The sequence below is a fragment of the Anomalospiza imberbis genome, unplaced genomic scaffold (assembly GCF_031753505.1).
Source record: "Anomalospiza imberbis isolate Cuckoo-Finch-1a 21T00152 unplaced genomic scaffold, ASM3175350v1 scaffold_87, whole genome shotgun sequence".
In the NCBI taxonomy this organism is placed as follows: domain Eukaryota; kingdom Metazoa; phylum Chordata; class Aves; order Passeriformes; family Viduidae; genus Anomalospiza; species Anomalospiza imberbis.
Window position 1 is genome coordinate 356,445 of NW_027100491.1, and position 20,152 is coordinate 376,596.

At 49.4% G+C, this 20,152-nt stretch overlaps 1 protein-coding gene across 1 annotated transcript in view; it reads right to left on the bottom strand.

Moving 5' to 3' along the window:
• LOC137467914 (hydrocephalus-inducing protein homolog) overlaps positions 1-20,152 on the bottom strand; it is a 71,016-nt gene that overhangs the window by 43,374 nt on the left and 7,490 nt on the right. The window contains exons 5-16 of the mRNA XM_068179332.1: positions 18,075-18,193; positions 16,138-16,342; positions 13,143-13,311; positions 11,936-12,035; positions 10,615-10,733; positions 9,228-9,451; positions 7,241-7,308; positions 4,943-5,175; positions 4,030-4,130; positions 2,643-2,778; positions 2,030-2,194; positions 993-1,145 (exon numbers count right to left, since the gene is read on the bottom strand). Of these exons, the coding sequence (XP_068035433.1) occupies positions 993-1,145; positions 2,030-2,194; positions 2,643-2,778; positions 4,030-4,130; positions 4,943-5,175; positions 7,241-7,308; positions 9,228-9,451; positions 10,615-10,733; positions 11,936-12,035; positions 13,143-13,311; positions 16,138-16,342; positions 18,075-18,193 (1,792 nt within the window). The remainder of the gene's footprint in view (positions 1-992; positions 1,146-2,029; positions 2,195-2,642; positions 2,779-4,029; positions 4,131-4,942; positions 5,176-7,240; positions 7,309-9,227; positions 9,452-10,614; positions 10,734-11,935; positions 12,036-13,142; positions 13,312-16,137; positions 16,343-18,074; positions 18,194-20,152) is intronic.

Genomic DNA, 20,152 nt, shown 5'->3' on the forward strand with positions numbered 1-20,152 from the left:
GCAGAGGCTGAAAGCAGAATTCCATTGTGGAGTTAGAGAAAGCTGTCCTGGAAAAATCCCTCACTTTGAGGTTACATTTATCCCCCAGACAGCTGGAATAGCAGCAAGAGGAAAATTCACACCCCTCCTGCTTGGCCCAGGAGGCTGTGGCTGGACTCTCCCACACGACCTGATGCTTTACCCACAGCCACAAACAAGTCCTTAATATCAGGTTTTATCCAACTCCACAAGTTCAACACACCCAGCATGAAGAAGAACAAACCTCAAGCCCCTCACAGATCTCCCCTTCCAGCAGACATCCCACCCAGACCCAGGCCCAGCCTGCAAACCCTTCCTGGCTGCACCAGCCCTGCTTCCCCTGCCAGGGGAGCAGCCCCAGCTCCTTCTGCCCTTTGCAGCCTCCGTGGATTAAACGGCCTTTCTCTGCAGCTGGTCCCCAAAGATTCTCTTCAACGGCACAGAGATCACAGGCTGTGGGGGTGCCCACCCCCCCACATCTTTGTGTGGACAGCCCAGCTGGCTTGACCCCCAGGAGGAGTGAAAATTGCCTCCCCACGAGCAGTCTGAGGACAGACCTCACACCCTGCTCTCTACTAGTAACAGCAGTTTGGCACAAAGCAAATGTAGATGGAACAGGGAAACCATAGGGAAATCCACATTCTCTAGGGAGCAAAGGACCACAGGTTTCTCTTGATCTCAGAGCTCCAAAAATGTGACACGCACTGCTAAAGACCAAAGATAAAATTAAGGGAGAACTTGTCAACACAATCCAGACTAATTTCTGCTCCAACATCTCTGCACCTGATTTCACTGAGGGGTGCCCCAGCTAACACCACTCCAGAGCCAGGTTCCTCTAGTCCCGCTCAGATGGAGTATTGGAGTATCTTGCCTCCTCTCACACAGGGCAATATGGAAATCTTCCATATAAAAACCAAGTCATGGCTGCTACTGACCAGTCAATTTCCCTGGAAAACAGCCCCACAGATACTTACGATCTCTAGCCTGAAGTCTGTAGGGACGAGACTGTTGTTGAAGAGGGTAAAGCTTTGTGAAGTAGGCTGTAGCGCTGGGATCTTGCCAAACTCTATCAGCCTTGGACTTGGGTAGATTTTTGCCAGCCGTCCAGAGCTCCATAATTCTGTTCTCTGTTCCAGGAAGCAGGCAAGAAAGATTTTTTAAAAAACAAAACAAACCACAACACGGAAAGCTAAAAAAGCTTAAACAGCTCAACTGTGCTCAAGTTATTTCTTTAGGGACAGCTACCACTCTCCAGCTGAAATGCTGGACTTTTGGGGAAAAAAAAATTACATATTCACCTCCAAATTAAAAAGGATTAAGGTACAAGAAACTTTTAAACCACGTATTACTGGCCCAAAGGTAAAAGCTTTGAAAGAAATCTCTAGTTAAGACCAGGTTGACAGTTAAACAACTGGTTATTCTGGTGGGGAGAAACCCTCCTCTTTAAGGTAAGCAGCCTGATTGTTGAAAGCAACTGTTTTGTCAAACTTCAGGCTCCCTGGCACAGCTTGCACTGCCTGTCCGTCCTGTTGACTGATTTACATGCAGTGCCACAATGGCCCAGGTTCAGTGTTTGGTGCCATCCAGGGAATTTGACACCATCATTTCCTTATGTTTTAATATAAGTTAAGGTCCTTGCAACTACTCTTCAGATGCCTGCTCTCCTTTCTTTTACAGAAAGCTCAAGTCTTTTGAGCTTTCTGTAAAAGAAGTCTTCTGACATTCTCTTTTGTGCTCAGAGAGATGACAAGACATTTTAAAACAAGTATTTCCAGTTAATAGCATTTTAAAGATTAATTAACTAAAATTATCCTCGATTCCAGCTTAGATGAGCTACCTTCTGTGTCAGACACTGAGATTACCACCTATAAGGCATGAGCTGTTTGTGCCACCGATCCCTCCTGTCCTTCTCCTCAGCAGCCTGTGTTTCTTTTCCCCGCAAGAATCCCTGTACGCTTTGCAGCCTGCCAGGAGCAGCTGCACAAAGGTACACATCTCCCCTTGCACTCACCAGTGGGTTTCTCTCATCCCCAAACACGCCGATAAGAACGTCGGTGCGATGCTTGACCAGTGTTTGGACTTCAATTATAACCGGAATCTCTGCAACGCTGTGAGGCTGGACAATCCCACAGGGTTTGGGGCTGGAGTAGAACACAGGAGAGTCCTCCTCGCGTTTCTGGAAGGGACAGAATCAAATGCAACTTCAGCGGGACCTCTGAAGAAACTTTAGACTCCTTAATATCCACCGCAACAGCAGCTTACACACATTTTTTAAAAATCCCCAGGACAAAGGTAAGAGGCACAAACAAGATGCAAGAATTGTAGGCTTAGCATTCTCAGGGGGTCCTGCAAAGAGGCTGCCAGCACAGGCGTTGGTGTCTGTGGATGCAGCAGCTTTTCACAACCCTCTAAGATCTCCCACAAGAAAACACCCTGAAGACTAGAACATAAACTCTTTCCTCAGGAAGTTAAACTGCATCCTAAAGTTTACATTCAGGTAGGATCCTGTTCTCAGCAGATCTTTAAGACTGAATAGAAACCAGCAAGGCCTTATCCAAACCCTTTTTTTCCCTAATAATCTCCTCAATAATATTTGAGAGGTGGAAGTGGATGCGATGCCAAACCTGGGGAATAAGCCCATAGCAGCCGGGAAGGTCGGTGTTATTTGCAATAAGGAACTTCCTCTGGTATGGCACCTTCAGCTGGCACTCATCGTAAAACAGGATTCTAGGGTACACTTGCAGCTCAGGAACGAGACACCTGGCCAAAGAGAAGACCCCAAGAGAATCAGAGATACTGAGAGAATGGAGAACGTTTACTCCCAAAGGTTGTGAAATGGAGCATAACACACTTGTCACTGTCAAATGGACATTTAACAGCCCTACGGTGATAAATTGCCTTCAAAGCCTTCCCACTTAAACATGTCTTGTCAAGGAGGGGCAAACCCTGAGAGGCAGCACCCAGAGGCTGCCAGGTGCCCCAGGCAGAGCACTTTGTCCCACAGCTGCCTCAGCTCCTCCTTTACGCGAGAAGGATTTCAAGGACTCCTGTAGCAGTCCCAGTGATCCATGAGCTCCGTGGGAGCCTTCCCAACAGGGATCAGTGCTCACTAGGGCTCAAGGAACACACAACTCTAGTCGTAGTCTCAGTAAAAATTACTCCCTTCTCTCCCACGGTGCTGTTGCCCTGCCTGAGAACTCAGCTGTTTGCCCCAGCCTTGGAGGGCACGAGACACCCCCTGCCCTACAGAGTGGGCGATCACCCCCTCCCAGGTCCTACAGCTCCCTCGGTCCTTCACTCCACAGGTCCATGCACTGACTGCCCCCAGTTGCACTTGCTTGACAAAATGGCAGCCCAGGCACTGACTGGATGGCTCTGCCTGGGACAGGGAACAGCACCAGGGAACTGCATCCCTCTTGTCATTAAACTGACACCCACCGCAGCATAGCAGGATGGAATTCTGCTGCAGCAAGAACGACTTTTGCTTTAAGTCTGAGAACGTTAAAGCTCAAAATGGGAAGCAGAGGGAAGGAGAAAAACTAGAGCTGACCGGCCACATCAAGGGCTGTTTTCCCCTTGTAAGATCTTACCCTCACCACTCTTGCTGTGAGCCACTTCCCCCTGTCACATGCCCTCATTAACAGAAGCAGACCCTGACTCCCAGCAGGCTGCTTGGTGTGTCCCAAACCAATGCAGGGTGGTCACAATCCAGCACAACTCCACCTCTTGCAGGAAGAAGGAGAGGAGGCCCTTGGCAAATTTGTTCCAGCTCAAGCACCAAAAACCAGGCCAATAAATGATATCATTCCTGGTCCCTTTAGAAAAAGGCCCAGGACCGTGCTTGGCTGTGAGCAGGGGTGCTTTTCACCACAGGCTGCTGTCCAAGCACTGCTGTTCTCATGTCCAGCAGGGCACAACATGAGGTCATTAAACAGCACTTCTCCTTGGGAGCTGCAGCCAGCAAACCCTGTGCAAGGCAGTGGCTGGGGGAGGCCAGGGAAGGGCTGGTACCTGGCTGTGATGGTCAGTGATGCCACTCCCTTGCCAATACCCTCCAGGTCCACCAGCATTTTCCGGTAAAATTCCATCACGGTATTGGAACACAGGGTCACCTGTGGAAGAGAAGAGCAGTAAGTTCTTCCTTACAAAAGCCCGTTACCCACGTGTGATATCCTCCAGTTCTTGTATCATGGTAAGGAAAGGGCAGATTTTGCCTTAATTCTTCTGCTGGGCCATGTGTAGAGCACAGTCTCTGAGAGTAGCAAAAGCCTTCTGACAAGACCAGATTTGTTAAACACACCTTGGAATCAGGGCATAGGTCAGCCAAATTGAAACATTAGACTAAAGCTCTACACACCACTGTATTCAAATTAATGGGCCAATTTTTCCTCTGACTGCAATGACATAAATGCAGAGGAAATCTGACTTGAAGAGAATGAGTTCAGCTTTACAGCAGGAAGCTGGGGGCAAAGTGTGACCCAGCAGGTGCTGGGCAGTTCATGGCTGCAGTTTTTTGTCTCCACTGGAGATCCCTGCAGTGAACACAAATCATTCTGCTCCCCAGGAGAGGAGAAATGAGACCAAGAAGAAAAGCTAACTGCTTTTTACAATGACATCCCTCTAACAGCCACCTTCTGTCCTCATCCTTGCTCTGCCCACTTGCAATCAAAGAAATCTCTCTCTAAAACACAAGAAGGGCTTTAGTACTTGACCATATGCTATGTGATCTCAGTGTATGATTTTGGAAACAAAACGGTGCTCCTTGAGGAACGTCCCGAGGAACCCAGCTAGCAGAGGCCTCTCGCCAGTGCAGATCTCTCACTCACACGATGCTCAAAGCTGGCACCAGAGCTAAAGCCCTCCCACACTCCAGGGAAGCTTCAGCCCTGGTGCTGAAGCGTCTGTGGCTGGGCTCTTCCCATACCTCAATATCCTGGTGTCCCTGGGGGAGGATGGTCCCTTGGCTAGGATTCATTGTAAACTCCCTTGGCTTCACGTAAAAATTAATTCCCTCCCTCCAGGATGGGTCACTGTCGCTGCGTATTTGATCAAAGCTGTTCACAGCAGGCTGCGTGCCCTCGTCCAACATGCGGAGCTTGAACGTCACAGGCACCGGGCAGGTGTTAGTCAGGCGACAGCTCTGGGTGTAGGGAAAGCCTAGGAAAGGACACAAATATCCATTTAGGCACCAATTATGGCATGACTCCTGGTGTGAATATCCTGGTAGGATGAAAGTGTCACGGGAGTTTAGCTCTTTATTATCTGAACTACAGCTCACCGAGAAGCTGCATGAGGAATTAATCGTCACTTAGTTCCCTTAGACACTGATTCCAGACTGCAGCCTTAAAAATGCCCACTCCTAGCCCTGCTGAACACTGCAAGTGTCTCTCCTTCAGATGGCAAGGAGCTTCCTCACCTGGCCCAAACCAGCAGGTTATTTCTCAGTGATGAGTGTGCACCCAGACCGAGCATTTACTCGGGCAATTCAAGCTGTAAAATTCCCTGTTAAGGCTGCCAACACTCCTACCATTTTCAAGATCTATAAACAGTGAGTTGTCATTGAGAAGAAGCTACAGCAAAAGAAAGTGAGGATGGAATCAGGAACTAGAACATGATGCAAAGCACCCTAATGCAATTTCTCTCTGCAGGAACCTTAAGGCAGCTCTTGGTTTGGGCCAAACAGACTGAGCACGTGACAGCTCAGAGCCCGCTCAACTGGAGGCAAACCCAAGCCTTGCTTCAAGATTAGCAATTAGGAACCATGTCCCACCTCACCCAACAAATGGGGACATCACAGCCATGCTGCTCACTGTGATTGCAAGGGTTTACCCCACTTGAGCTCTGAGATTTGCTCTCCATACCGGAAAGCCAGAGATACAGCCAGGCATGGTGGGGACGTCCTGCAGAGGCCGAACAGCAGCCACAACCTGCTCTGCAGAGGACATCTGGCTGGGCTGGCCAGCTCTGGGGGGAGGAGAATTCTCCCTGGGCCTGCTCACCAAGAGTCATTGGAAACAGATGGGGAGAAAAAACAACTGCAGGTACAGCCCAGAGCTTCTCTGTGCCCATCAACAGTGACCATTGCCAGCTCCAGCAGTGACTTCAGCAGGGAGGCAAGAGAGGCACAAAAAGGACAAACACAGATGTCAAAACCTCAAATGAGACAGAGGTCACCACATGCAGACAACAATCAATAGTTTAAAAGAAGCAGATACAACAGCTGCCTTCAGCTGAAGAGACTTTAGGAATGAAATCGGATTAAGTAGGATGAATCTCCTGTTTCAGAACCATATTTCTACCTGTTGCCTTTCTTGTTTCATTTATTCAAAAGGCAACTTAACAAGTGTCTCAGTGGTGATGCAGGGTGGGGAAGAAGCAGCTCAGGAAAGGCAATTCGTTTTCTTTAAAAGTTTGTGAACTTCATTGTTATGGGTTTAGGCTTTGTACTGAATTTTCCCCTTGGGCTGGGAAGGGGGATAGGGGTTGTGGGGGGTTTTGGCTGCGGGGGTGGGCTTTTCCATTCGGGGTTTTTGGGAGTTGTGGCGTGATGCCGTGGGCGGCTGTGAGGTCGGACCTGACCTCAGGTTCGGCAGGGAGCGGAGCTTCCCTTCCTCCCGCTCGGGGATCGAAGGGCGGCCGCGTGCTGCTGCGGGAGGTTGTGTGCTTGGCCCCAGGACTGCCCTGGCTGCGGCTCAGCACTGGGATCCAGCCCGCCTGCCTTCCCCGCTCCTGCCTGCTGCTGTTGGGCAGTGCCGAGATCCCCACAGCTCCTCCTGCCTGTGATCATAACTACACCAAAGGGGAAAAACACTATTTGGTGGGCTGGAAACTTCTGTTTATTGTGTTGTTGTTTGTGCTGATATATTCTAGTAAAGAACTGCCATTCCTTTTCCCATATTTTTTTGCCTGGAAGCTGTGTAATTTAAAAGGTAAAATAATTTGGAGGGAGGGGGTCATCTTTCCATTCTAGGAAGACTCCTACCTTCCTTGGCAGACATCTGTCTTTTAAAGCAGGACAGAAACACCAGAAAATACTGACTTTCTATGCCTTGGTTCTGTTTGATCTCACAATGGCAAAAGGCTACCTGAGGCACCAGCAGCCCTGGAGTTCACACCCTGAGGCTGCTGTGGCAGAACGTGAGTGAGGGATGCTTGTATGTTCAAGTGCTCCATTTTGGAACGCACAGATGCCCCACGCTGTGTCCCAGCCCAGGACACTCACCAAAGGAGATGTCCCCGAAGCTGAGCTCATCGACATCGAAGTGTAAAGTTGATCCAGTGACACACCCCCTGCGATGGCGAGACAGAGGAGGAAATGGCTTGGTTAAAGGGAATTGCAAAGGTCTGGCAGTCGTGGCTTGGGGGCATAAAACCTGGCGTCAGGGCACGGAGGGGCTCAAACCAACACACCGCCATGCGCTCAGCACAGTGCCCATGTGGACAGGAGGCAGCTAAAGCCAAGTGGCCAGCAGCCAACAGCCACTGATGGGGCTTTGGGCACAGGGCAGGCAGGAAAAGCCCCCGGGTTGCTGGTGGTCCCATGAAGGACCCTGAACACACAGCCAGACATGGCTCCGTGCCTCAGTTTCCCCATCTGTAAAGTGATAGACATAAAGGTGTCCCTAGAAACTTCTGTACTTTCCAGCCACAGGTTCCCTGCTTTGCTACTTCTTAGCTGTAACCGCTACTCCCATGGAGGGGCTTTCTCTGGAGACTTTGACCCACACAATCATTACAGAGAGAGTTTTGAGACATGAAGCCAGAGGAGCCCCAAACATCCTCTGAAAAGAGCAGCAACATTTCTACACAGTGGATAGATGACTCCTAGAGGAAAGGACCAGCTTGTCACCAGTGCACCAGCTGGCACAGCCAAGAGCAATAGCTTAAACAACCAAACAGGGGTGTCCTGAATCTAGCACACCACCTCACGTGTCCTTGAACTCAGCAGACAGACCCCAAAAGTCACCATCTGAAAATCAGCACTTGAAGCTGCACAACACTCACAAGTTTATTTCATGGTTGATGCCAGTCAATGCCCACTCTGCATTTTGGTTAAAAATCAAGGACCTTGATTTTTACTGTGCCTTCTATTGTTTTCACAGAACTGCCACTGGCTCTGCTCTACACCTCTCAACAGAGACACCTGCCCTTGCTCAAGGAGAAAGCTGCTTATGTAATAAAATTCCATGACAGTCTGGAGGAGGGACAGAGGAGAATCAATTATTTGATGGTAAAAGGTTCCCTCTTGATTTCCAAAATAGAAAAGCAGCACTTTTCCTCCAAAAACAAAGCCAGCATAATTGTTTCTCCACTATGGGCAGACCTACTCACCACTTTTCTCTTGCTAATAACTTTCTTGTTCTTTTTTATCCATCTCCCTTATCTCATTGGTATAATTGACTGCAGATTGCTGTCATTTCTTTACTGCCTCGATTCAGTGCCTCCCAACAGCAGCAGCCTAGCTCCAAAGCTCCAGAGCAGCCAGCATCAGCTCTCCTGCTTACCCTACATTATCCTAGCAGCACATGGCTCAGGCTAGCAGGGACAAGCCCTCATGTGCTGTGGTCCTGAGGACTGAGCTCTGCGTCCCCTATTATCAGCCCTTCTCACTTTTGCTGGGCCAGGATTGTCTCTTGCCGTGGCACCAGCCCACGGGATGACACCCCTGTCCTTGGGACAGTTCCTGCTGCACAGTTCCCTGTCTCCCACATCAGCCCTTTCCCCGCTGTGGAAAGGAGGTAGCGGAGCACTCTGTGCACAGGAGCTGGGAGCACGGCTTGTGCCCCACAGCATGGCCGTGAGAGGTGAGGTGAGGCTGCTGCTGCCCATCTGGGATGGATTATTAATGGAAGTTTTTACAAACACTGCTGCTGGTGCAGAATCACCCAGGCTGGCCCACCTCCAAAGCCCTGGGGACCTTGCTGGCTGTTCAGGTGGGACATCCCAGAGCAGCTACTGCCCAAAGCTGATCCATCCCACTGCCTGCCATGGCCCAAGGCAGAGGGAGATCCCTGCAGGGAGGAGTCATTCCAGCTCCTGGGTACCACACAGGCCAGGAGGCACCCTCACACTAAGGCAATACCAGGATCAGAGCAGAGATTATGACCTCAGGAAACACCTTTTTTCTCTGCTCAACCCCAAAATGAGGTAGGTGGGGGATGTCCTAGAGACAGCTACAGATGTGCCCACCAAGCTCCCACAGTCCTTACTTGATGGTCAGGATTGCAGGCGTAGGAGATCCAGCCACACGGAACTGGAATTCTTCCTCAAACGTCCCCAACACGCTGGCATTGAAGCAGATCTGAATAGTCTGGATCCCACCTGGTGCAATGATGCCTTCCTCGGGTGCAAACTTGAAGCAGTAGCCCGCATTTGTGGTTGAAGGGATATAGGTGAAGGGAGCATCGATAGCTACTTGGTTAATCAGCTTCACCTGCAGCAGCAAGAGAGCAAAATGGAAATACATGTGGAATCTTCCCTTCTTGTGAGTTATTTTCTAATGATGCAATTAACACCCAGAAAAGGCAGAAGATGCTTTGTGCTGCTGAATGGCAGAAGTCAAAAAATACAAGAGGACAAGGTCTGCCTTTGGGTTTTCATGCAAAGCTGTGCTAACTCCACATAACTGCAGTCACCCTGGGGTTGTCCCACGGACACAGAGCAGTCCACCTCTGGTCAGCATCACCAAGCTCATTCAGACCTGGCTCTGAGAGCAACGTGGGGTGATTGCAGCTGCATAGTGAATCGCTGTGCCCCAGCTAGCACAGCTCCAACAGTACCATCTACTCATTCACCTTTTCCCATACCATGAAAACAATACATTGATAATGAGGCACCAGCATCTAAATGCATAGACAGCACCATCTTTTGGTAAGAAAACTCAGTGTGTTTTCCACAGTGTGTTTTCCTTCCCCAGCCAAGCTTTTGTGTCTGGCATGATGTAGTGCCTCATTTTCTACCTCTTTCAGTTGCTCTCTCTTGATTTTTTTGCAAACTTGACACTTTTGATGGGGGGAGGCAAATAGGTAGAAAAATCCTTTGCTTTATCCCAGGAACACTTTTCTCTTTCTAGAGTCAGAGATACACCAAGGCCGAAGTGTGGTGAGGGTGTGACTGGTCAGCAAGGGAAAGAATTCCCAAGTCCTTTGCAAGGGCCAGCACTGAGCCAGGAGGCTGGATGGCTTTCCTGTGACTTCCAGGAATAAGCAGGAGACACTTGACTGGAAGCTGTTTGCAGTGGACTGAAGCGCAAATGCAGCCAGTGTGTTCCAGCTGCTTCTCAACAGCCCAGTACAAAGGTGCCTTGTGTCTGGCACTGCCACAAAAGCCTCTGAACGTGCAGCTTTTTGACCCACTGTTGCTTTCATATGCCAAGGAAGCAGGAAGCCTCCCAGCTGATCCCTGAGGAAGGCTGCCCAAATGCAGGGACCAGGGCTTCATGAACAATAGAAACACCTTTCTGATTCACCCAGATTTGACCAGGATGTCAAATATTCCCTGCTCACAACTGCCCAGGTTGTCAGGAATTCCACAGCTCCACCAGGCTTGCTGCTGCCTCAGGAGCCATCAGGATCCATCCCAAGCCCTGCTGCTCACCTCATAGACATGGGGGGTGTTGACAAAAACGTTCCCAAGGTTCAGTGTATGACGGCTGAGTTTAACCAAAGGTCCTTGTCCTTCCCCTTTGAGGTGCAGGGGCAGCCTGCTCTCACGGCCTGGGGAGAGATGTCCATTTCAGTACAATAATTCCCTCTGTTACACTGCATTTTCCAGGCTGCCTCAGTGCTAGTCCCTGACTCTGAGCTGGATGCAACCAGCTCCTGATGCTGCAGAAGAAGATATGGACCCTTCTCTTCCCTCAGGAGATATCCCTTGGGGCTGACTTGTAGTTTCTAACCCATTCCTTGGGCTGGTTTCCAATTTTAGCCACCAGTCTGCTGAGGGTAAAACATCTCTGAAGTCCTGTAGTGGCAGGCCAAGGAGTAATGGGTATAAATTGAAAGAAAGGAAATTTAGGTTAGATATTAGGAAGAAATTTGTTACTGTGGGGGTGGTGAGACACTGGAGCAGATTCCCCAGGGGTGTTGCGGAGGTTCCAGCCCCCAAAGTGTTCAAAGCCAGGCTGGATGGGGGTTGGAGCTACCTGGTCTAGTGGGAGGGGACTAGATGATCTTTAAGGTCAATTCCATCCTTAACATACTATGATTCTGTGGTTTCCTTCCCATGCACTTAGAGGAGCTCTGAAATCCATTCAGTGCAGGCACAAAGCTCATGAAGAGTTTGCCAATTACCAAACTACCTGGCCCAGTAGTACATGACTTTGTTGCCAAAATCTTCAACTTCTGGCACTCTGGATTGTGTTCTATTTCCACAGACTGAGCTGCAAGGTGACAATTCCCACACAGGGACAGAAGCAGGTGCTGGCCAAGGGTGCTCCTTCTACAAACACCCTGGGCTCAGTGGGGCTCAGCCACTCTGGTCTGGCGGTGTCTGGGCAGTGGCAGGTGATCCAGGGTCAGGGAGCACATTTCTAACTCAGCTGCTAGCACCTGATGATGGAGCCATGTCAAATGGACCCATCCTGGAGGTCAGTGGTCTCTAGAGGGGCTTAGTGCTTGTTCACTAAAGCTGTTCTGCTCTGTAGCTCTTTGGCCTTTGAGGAAATGCTGGCAAAGCCATGGCATGAAAACCTCTCCCTGCACTGCCTGGGTTGTTCTGGAATCAGTAACCCAGACACAGGATTCTGAGCCCTGCCCTTGCACAGGAGACTCCCTGGAAGCTGCAGGGCCAGTGGGGATGTGCCAGCACTGCCCTGCTGACCAGGGACTCTTCCCAGCAGTTACAGGGGAGCCCAGTGGGCTCAGGCTTGCACTGTGGCTGCACTGAGGGTGAGAGAGGCAGGGGAAAGGAGCTGTACCTGAGATGCTGCAGTAAGCCACACTTTGGTACTCCAGTGCCTCTAGGGGTTTGAAGGTCACCTTGATTTCAGCCCAACTATTTGGCCCAATTTCTCCCTCCTAAAACAGAAAGGGACAGCAAAACATTTCTCTTGAAACTGCACATTTCTTGTTTTCAACCACAGTCCTGTAAGCCTTTACTTAGAGCATCAGTGATGAGTGAACAACACAAGGAGCCCAAGGAAACACTCCAAACCCAGCTCAACACACCACTGGAAGCTCTCAATGCTCAGCTGATCAGCTCCCACTCTCCACAATATTGCTACTGCTCTGACACAAGCCCTTGGTCACATCATGCTGCTGTCAGCTACAGTGGGATGTAACTGCCACTGTGCACTGGTGGCTCTTCACAAGGAGGGAACATGATCCCCTTCCTTGGAAATAAAAATCTTAATTTAACCTGCTTTGAAAGAAAGCAGAGGTTGGGATTATTCTGGGGTTTACTCCAAGATGAGAAAGGATTTTGCACTGTGCAGACACCAGGCATTCACCATCTCTCACAATGCCAGGACTCAGAATCGGGGCTCTGGTTGGTGGGAGGACACGGCAGTTTGTTGCACAAACAGAAAAGGAAAAGGTTTTCTGTCTGTGTGTGCAGGAGAACTCAAAAGGCCCATTTAAACCTTCCACCCTTGTGTCCAGGCTCTCAGATGACACTGGAAGGGACACTCAGAAATAGTGCAAGGCGTGGTTACAGGAGGGGATTGGCATTTCTGTGATTAACCTTGGGCTGAATTTGGCATCCTTTTCCCAGAAAACCATTGCAAGCTTCAGGTCAGTATGTGAACTGGCAGAGCTCCAACACCCTCTGCTGAACCCCAGGCACCACGGGGGAGCCCCTGCCTACAAGAACTGCTCCCTGTGGACACTGCAAGGACACGCACGGAGCGCCCTTGAGTTCGAGCCCTGGCAGCAGAGCTCGGCTTTGTCAGGCTCCCAGTCCTGCCCTGAGCCTGCAGGGCAGAAATGCTTTCAGCAGGGAGCTCTGCAGCCACACCAGAAACTCCGTATCTTCCCCCTCAGCACATCCAGCCAGCTGAGGATCTGCCGAGTGCCCGCATCTGGGGGAAGGGGGGCGGGAATAGGATGGGTGGGAGAATGAAGAGGAAGAGGAGGAGGAGGAAGAGGAGGAAGAGGAGGAAAATGGGGTTCTCCGCTATCACTTACCACTGGCTCAATGAAAAAAATGTCACTGGAGAACAGCATGGGGTCTTGTTGCATCTTTGCCACCTCCTCTTGGAACATGTTCCTCAGGAGGGCAGTGTGATCTTCACAGGAGCGCTTCTTCTTTATTTTTTTCTTCTCTGTGAAGTTTTCTAGCTGCAGCAAACACTGCCTGCAGCCACAGGGAGAGACAAAGCCAGCAGATCGTTTAATAAGCCACATATTTGCAGAGAGAAGTAGAGAAGTGTGAGTGCAGGAGGGCAAAGCACTTGGGGAGGAGCAGCAGCAGCTCCCCAGCAAAGGCTGACCCCAAGCCGTGGGGTCCCACATGGATCAGAGGATAACTTGCTGCTCACTGGCACAGCAGGTAGTTTTACTTCACACTTGCAAGCTCGGGAGACGTTTCCAAAGCCAGCAGCCCTCAAGAGAACCTCCTGGCTCAAAGGCTCTGCCAAAACTGAGGGACAATCCACCAGGCACTTCAAGTGAGCTTTTCCTACCACTGAGCTGCCTGGGAGAGGCAGATAAAGATCATAGAGCAGGACTTCCCTGGGAAGGGGAGATGAAGCTGGGCTGCAGCTACATGTTACCAGCATCACTCTTTGTTTCTGCCATTTTGGACCTGCCCTGTTCCCTACTCTGCCTTGCACAAGAGCATCCCAGAGCACTTCCAAAGGAAATTGATGAATTCAGGCACCGCATCCCTACAGTGACAATCAAGGTTTTATATGTAATATGCATGAAAACAGGGGCTCTGAGAGGGGAAGGGGCTTTGTTGTGCCAGAGGGAGACAGCAAACTCCTGGAGAGGCCTTTTCATGATTCAGAGCTTTTTGAGTCCCATCCCAGTGCATGGTAGTAGAATGTCCTGAGAGGGAAAGGGTCCTGCACTATCTCCTCTCATAAAAAAGTCCTCTCTGCTCTGAGATCTCAAAAGCTTCTCTGACAGCAGGACAGTGGCCTTGGAGCTAAAACCATCCCTAAGACTGGAAGTAAGGAAGAACAAAATGTCCTGGTGACAGTCTAGGACACAAACTGGCATGAAAACAGATGTAATTGGAAGAAACCCCACAAAATCAAAACTAGGTTGAAGTTTACTTTGGGGAAACCTAGTTGCTTCTGAGGGAAAAGTGGATCACCTGGGGTCCAGGCTGAGGCAGGCAAGTGGGAAAAAATGGAAATAAACAGCCCGGGCAAGTAGCCAGAGAAGGAATTTCTTTTAACACACAGAGCTTGAATGGAAGTCAGACACTGTGTAAGGAGATAGAGAACAGAGGAAAACCAAGAAGCCCAGGGCACAAAAGGACCCCGTAGCCAGCCATTCAAGCAGGGAGGGTCGATCTCCTCGCCTTTTGCAGGCAATTTAAAATGGCCCTGGGCAGTGAGAGTGACCTGGCCCGCAGCAACCAGGGGCTTGCCACGGCAGTTTTGGCACAGCAGTTTTGGCACAGCATTTTTTCAGTTTTTGCGTGGCAGTTCACGCAAGCAGGCTGAGCAAAAAGGGTGCAGCCAGCCACCCTCCTTGTGTAGTGGGTTGTGTCTTTTGGCTGGTTGTGAGGCGCTTGCCTTTTTTTTTTTTTTCTTTCTTTCTTTCTGGGTTGGTTTTTTTTTTTTTTTTTTCCCAGCAATGGTTTACAAATGATGAAAAGCCATTGCTGCTGCTGCTGCCAGCAGGAGTGTACTAACTCAAACAGAACCCTCCAGGGAGGACACAGCTGTCCAGGCCCCTGGCTGCAGGGAGGGTCTGAGCCTGGTGTTAATATCAGAGGACAGTGTGAAAGACACCTGCGTGTGGTGTGAGCAGGTGAATGATCTGCTCTGTCCGGTGGCAGAGCTTAAGGAAGAAGTGGAAAGGCTGAGGAGCATTAGGGAGAGCGAAACAGAAATAAAGTGGTGGAGTTACACCTGCCCAACCCTGAGAGAAGCTCAGCAGGAGCCAGAGGAGCCCTGCCCTTCTTGTGATCAGGCAGAAGGAGGAGACCTAAGGGACAGTGGGGAATGGAAATGGGTCTCTGCTGGGGAGGTAATAAAATTCTGTCCTGACCCCCATCACCTACCCAGGTGCCCTGACAGAATAGGGTATGAGGCCCTGGATCCAGAGGGTCTGGCAGATGATACTAAAGAAAAAATTCTGTCTGGAGAGTCTCCCAGCTGCACTTGGTCTGTCAGACAGATCACTGCCTCAAGTATTAAGAAGAAAAGAAGGGTAGTGGTAGTAAGTGACTCCCTTCTAAGGGGAGCTGAGGGCCCTGTAGATTGGCTGGATCCATTCCACAGGGAAGTGTGCTGCCTCCCTGGGATCCAGTACTGGATATCACAAGGGGATTCCCTAATAACTAAATGAACTTCATCTGTTCACCACTGTCTGGGGTACAGTGATCATGAAATAATAGAGTTCTCAATATCTGGTGAAACAAGGAGGGGCATCAACAAAACTTCCACTCTGGACTTCTGGAGGGCAGATTCGGCCTGTTCAAGAGACTGATTTGGAAAGTACCTTGGGAAACAGCACTTAAAAACAAAGGGGTCCAGGAAGGATGGATATACTTCAAGAAAGAAGTCTTGAAGCCACAGGAACAAACTGTCCCTGTGTGCTGAAAGGCAAGCAGATGGGGAAGACAAGTAGTTTGGATGGGCAAGGAGCTCTTGAAGGAACTAAGGGAAAAAAAGAGGGTGTATCACCTTTGGAAAGTGGGGCTAGCAACTCCAGAACTGTTTAAGGATGTCGCCAGATCATGTAGGAAGGCAAAAGCCCAATCAGAACTTGAAATCCAGTCATTGCAATCAACCTTTCCTTCCCAAAATGCCATCCTTGGCTGGAGTATAAATGGAACTGGAATGCTAAGTGCTGAGCTCCTGAAGCCCAGGGACACACACCCTAGTGCCAGGGATGGTTTACTTGGCCTAAACCATTCAAAAGCACCAACACCCCCCTGAGGCCACACGTCAGTTTTAGTCTTGGGCCATGTATCTCACTGAAATGCATCTTTCAAACCAACCTCCTCTTCTCTTCATTCTCGTCTTCCTCAGTAGGAAAAGTCTTCCACTGGAAGTGGGCTGTGATGTTACTCCTGTTTTCGATGAACACGGTTGTGGGGTTTGACATGGTGATGAAAGTCTTCTCAACCTCCACGGAATTTGTGCTCAACCCAATGTTGAGATCTACAGCTTCTCCATGGAGGTTTGTGTGGATACTTTCTTCACCTGGAACAAAGCAAAGAGGAGTCTTTACTCAGCTCACTGGCTGATGGACGCACAAGGAACAGAGCAAACCACAGGTCACAGAAGAAGGTATCACAGTTTTTAGCTGAATGAGCAGTTCCATGGAGCAGTACACTTATCACATCCTGACAGCTCTGTGTGTACAGCGTGAGGATGTCCTGGGCCCCTCCTTAAACACCTTATTTCTGAGTGTGTTTCTAGAGATTTGGCCCCAAGGTGACAGTATGTACAGTGAGATTTGTCAATGTGCTCCAGTGACTCACTCAGATCAGAAAGTGGGTCACTCAGGGATTTCTGCATCAAAGTCCTTCAGGTGATGCTGAGGAGCCCTGTTCAGTTCTGGCCCAGGGTCTCCCCTGGGCATCCCACAAGACTCGTGCCTCTCCTGATCCCTTGGATCCCTTACTGCTGACGAGAACATATGCCTGGGGGCATGTGGGCAGAAAAAGGAGACCCAGAGGAATAAATGAAGGGACAGCCCACAGCAGGAGGGGACACAGGTGAAGAAACACAACTAGCCTGGCTCTGTAATATGACAAACCACTACAAAATGAACACCATGAAAATAATCATCATCATCCTGTCCAAACCCACAGCCACATCAGTCTTGAAGTACTTTATCTTGTTCTGATCTCAAAAACCAAGCTGGAGCATTTCAAATTAAATAAAAAAGGGAAAACAGAAAGATTAGTATGTACAGAGCAGCTTCTGTATGAAGACTGAATGGGATTCCTCAGTCTAGAAATCAAATGGGAGATAGATGTGAGAGGTTTGCAACAGCGTGAACGTCCTTAGAAATGGGGTCGAGGAAAAATTTGTCTTGATTTGTCACCAAACAGGAACTCGAGGGCTTGAAAATGTTACTAGACAGAAACTACATATATGTGTAGAGAGCAACAAGAAAAAGGCTCTGTGACAAGCCAATGGAGAAGCAGCATATGGGATAGAGGTGTGCAAGAAATACATTGCTGTAGAGGAATTTCTCATGGAACAAGGGCATGATATCCTTGATGTTATTTCTTTGCAGGAACTGGACAACCCTGGTCTGCAGATTACAGAGATACTTTAGTTACTTTAGAAGTATTTAGGACATCCTTGAGAAGACAATAAGCTTTGTATGAATACAATAGTCAATGCTGGACGCTGAAAAGTGTCACGTATCATAACCTGATCAGACGCTTGTAGTATATAACAGCCAATCAGTAAGTGATCTGTATATGTAATCATATTATGTTAGCCAATGAATGTTAATTAGCTATTGTATTATGTAAGGCAATAAGGTATAAAATATGGATAAATTAGACAATAAAGGAGGATGACATCTAGCCATATTGGTTTGAGTGTCATTACTCTGGCCGGCTCTCCGTGTGGGACCCTCTTCACATTGCATTGGAGAGAGTCTGATGGAAACCTCACACCTCACATACAGCACTACCCAGGAATAAAATAAAACTTCACCCAGGCATAGCCACATGACAGTGGAGAATCAGGGATCCTCCTTCCTCCACTCAGCAACTCCCAGCAAAACAGGAGTCCAAAAATCCCCTGTTAGAGGGGATCCACTTTATCAACCCCTAAACACCAAGGACTTCTCAGTTTTCTCGGGGGTAAAGCTGAACAGGGGAGGTACATCTGGAGGGAACTGAGGGGGATGGGACAACAGGGAGCGACGGTGGAGAACTGTCCTGTGCCCCGTGCAGGGCCGAGCACTCACCTGTGTTGCAGCACAGTGACCCGGAATGGTCACCGGTCATCAGCGGCTGAAATCCCACTGTCACCCGCATGCTGTCACCAGCGCCCAGAGTTCCCGTGGCCGGAACCACGAAGAAAGGACTGCAACACAGAGAGAGGGATCAGGACTCGGGGGGACACCTGGGGATGATATTCCTTCTGCAGTGCAGCAGCAAACCAACCACGGTCAACAGAAGACAGACAGAACAGACAGGATCAGAAACAGCCACTGACCCACTTCTGAGAAGATCCAGCCCTCACAAGATCCTGCGGGATAAAATTACTTCGTGTCCCCCATACTCTGCATCCAGCCCTCTGCAATGAGACTCAAGGGTCCGACTGCCAGCAATCCCATCAGAGAATGGTTTGTGAAAAGGGTTCAGAGTTATCTGCATGCACAACTTGACACTGGCTGCCTCAGGAATTTCTCTCTACCTGCTGCCTATAAACCTCATCTCAAGAGATGCAAATGTTAGGACGCTACCTGTCCTGTGAGATTACAGCCTAGGAGTCAGACAGGGAGAAGGAGCTTTTCCTTGAAGACCAAGGAATAATTACTGTTGAGTTTGCAGTGTGGTTCTTTGGTTTATTTTACCTTGAAAACGTGCTGTTTTAGCCTAGAAAGGGCACATTTTATCAGCATTTCAATGAAAGCTGCTCTAAGAAAAGGAGCAGCCAAAACTCTGAAAGAGTGCAAATACAGATTAGAGCAACACAGTGACATGGAAACCCAAAAGGAGGATGCCATTTACAGTCTGAAGGATCCAATCCCAGCTAAATGAATCACCATTAGCAGGAGCACATCAAGGAAGCAGAACAGGAGGTTTCTGTGTATTTACCAGCAATGCCGTCTGAGACTCTGGGTTGTCCTGCAGGCTGGTAACTGTTTGCTTGGCCCAGCAAAGAAACTCTGTGCAATGTGTTCTATAATTGCAAATAATTATGCAAATGTGTTGGTGCACTTTGGACTTAACAGGAGCAATTCGGATTGGTCACCAGGTAAACAGCTCTTGCCTGACAAACGCAAGACTCCGTGCTTTGATGCTCAGGGACAGCTCAGGGGAAATGTGCTTCTGCCCAGCAGCAGCGGAGCTTCGTGCTCTTCTACAGCCCCACGGAGGAAACAAAAGTTCCTGGCCTTAGTGCTTTGCCGGTGGTCAATCCGTCACTTAAAAGTGTGTTCTGAGGAGTTTGGTGATGAATGCATCACACGCAAAAATAAAGAGAATATCTGGCAAGCTGAACTTTATTCATGTCAGTAGTGACAGCTGATGAACTTGCTTCAGGCTCAGCTCATTAAGGACCTATTGCTGCAATTATGGGCCTGACCTGTTCCCAATACCACTAGTGGGAACATCACTACTGGCTGATGGAGAAGTCTTGGGCCAGCAATGTTTATGTGCTGGACGTGAGACTTTGGAGAGAGGGGAGGAAAGACAAGGCCCCAGCAGCCCCAGAGCCAGATTAGTGTACGTGCTCCTGCGTCTGCCCCAGGGGTGATGCCAGGACTGCTGCAGGTCTCTGCTGGGGCTTGGGGTGATCAGTGCCTGGTGTGGGCAAGGCACAGGATTTTTTTCCTATTCTCTTGCCAGAAATTTCATCAGAACAGAGAAGCTGCCAGTTAAGGGAATCCCTGGCCACACTTCAGCACTACATTCCATTCCATTCCATTCCATTCCATTCCATTCCATTCCGTTCCGTTCCATTCCCACTGCTGCCCCATGTTACATGCTCCTGCCCTCAGATGGCAGGATGGGAATAACACTCCTGGGGGTGACTTCAGGGATTGCCTGAGAAAGAAGGTGTCTTCTTATTTTCAAATTATCAGGAGAAGAGGATCCAGCCAAGTTCAGGACTCAGTTGTCAGGACTGAAAAACTGACTGCAAATCAGCCCCTGCATCTTCTACATCCCTGGGCTGTACCCAGCAGACTCCTCTGTTACTGCTGTAGCAGTCATCTCTCACACAGACCTGGCTCCCCAAGATCCAAGGACGCAAGCTCTACAGCTAAACTTAACTCCTCTGAATTTCAGCCAACACCACTAAGCTGTTCCTTGAGCC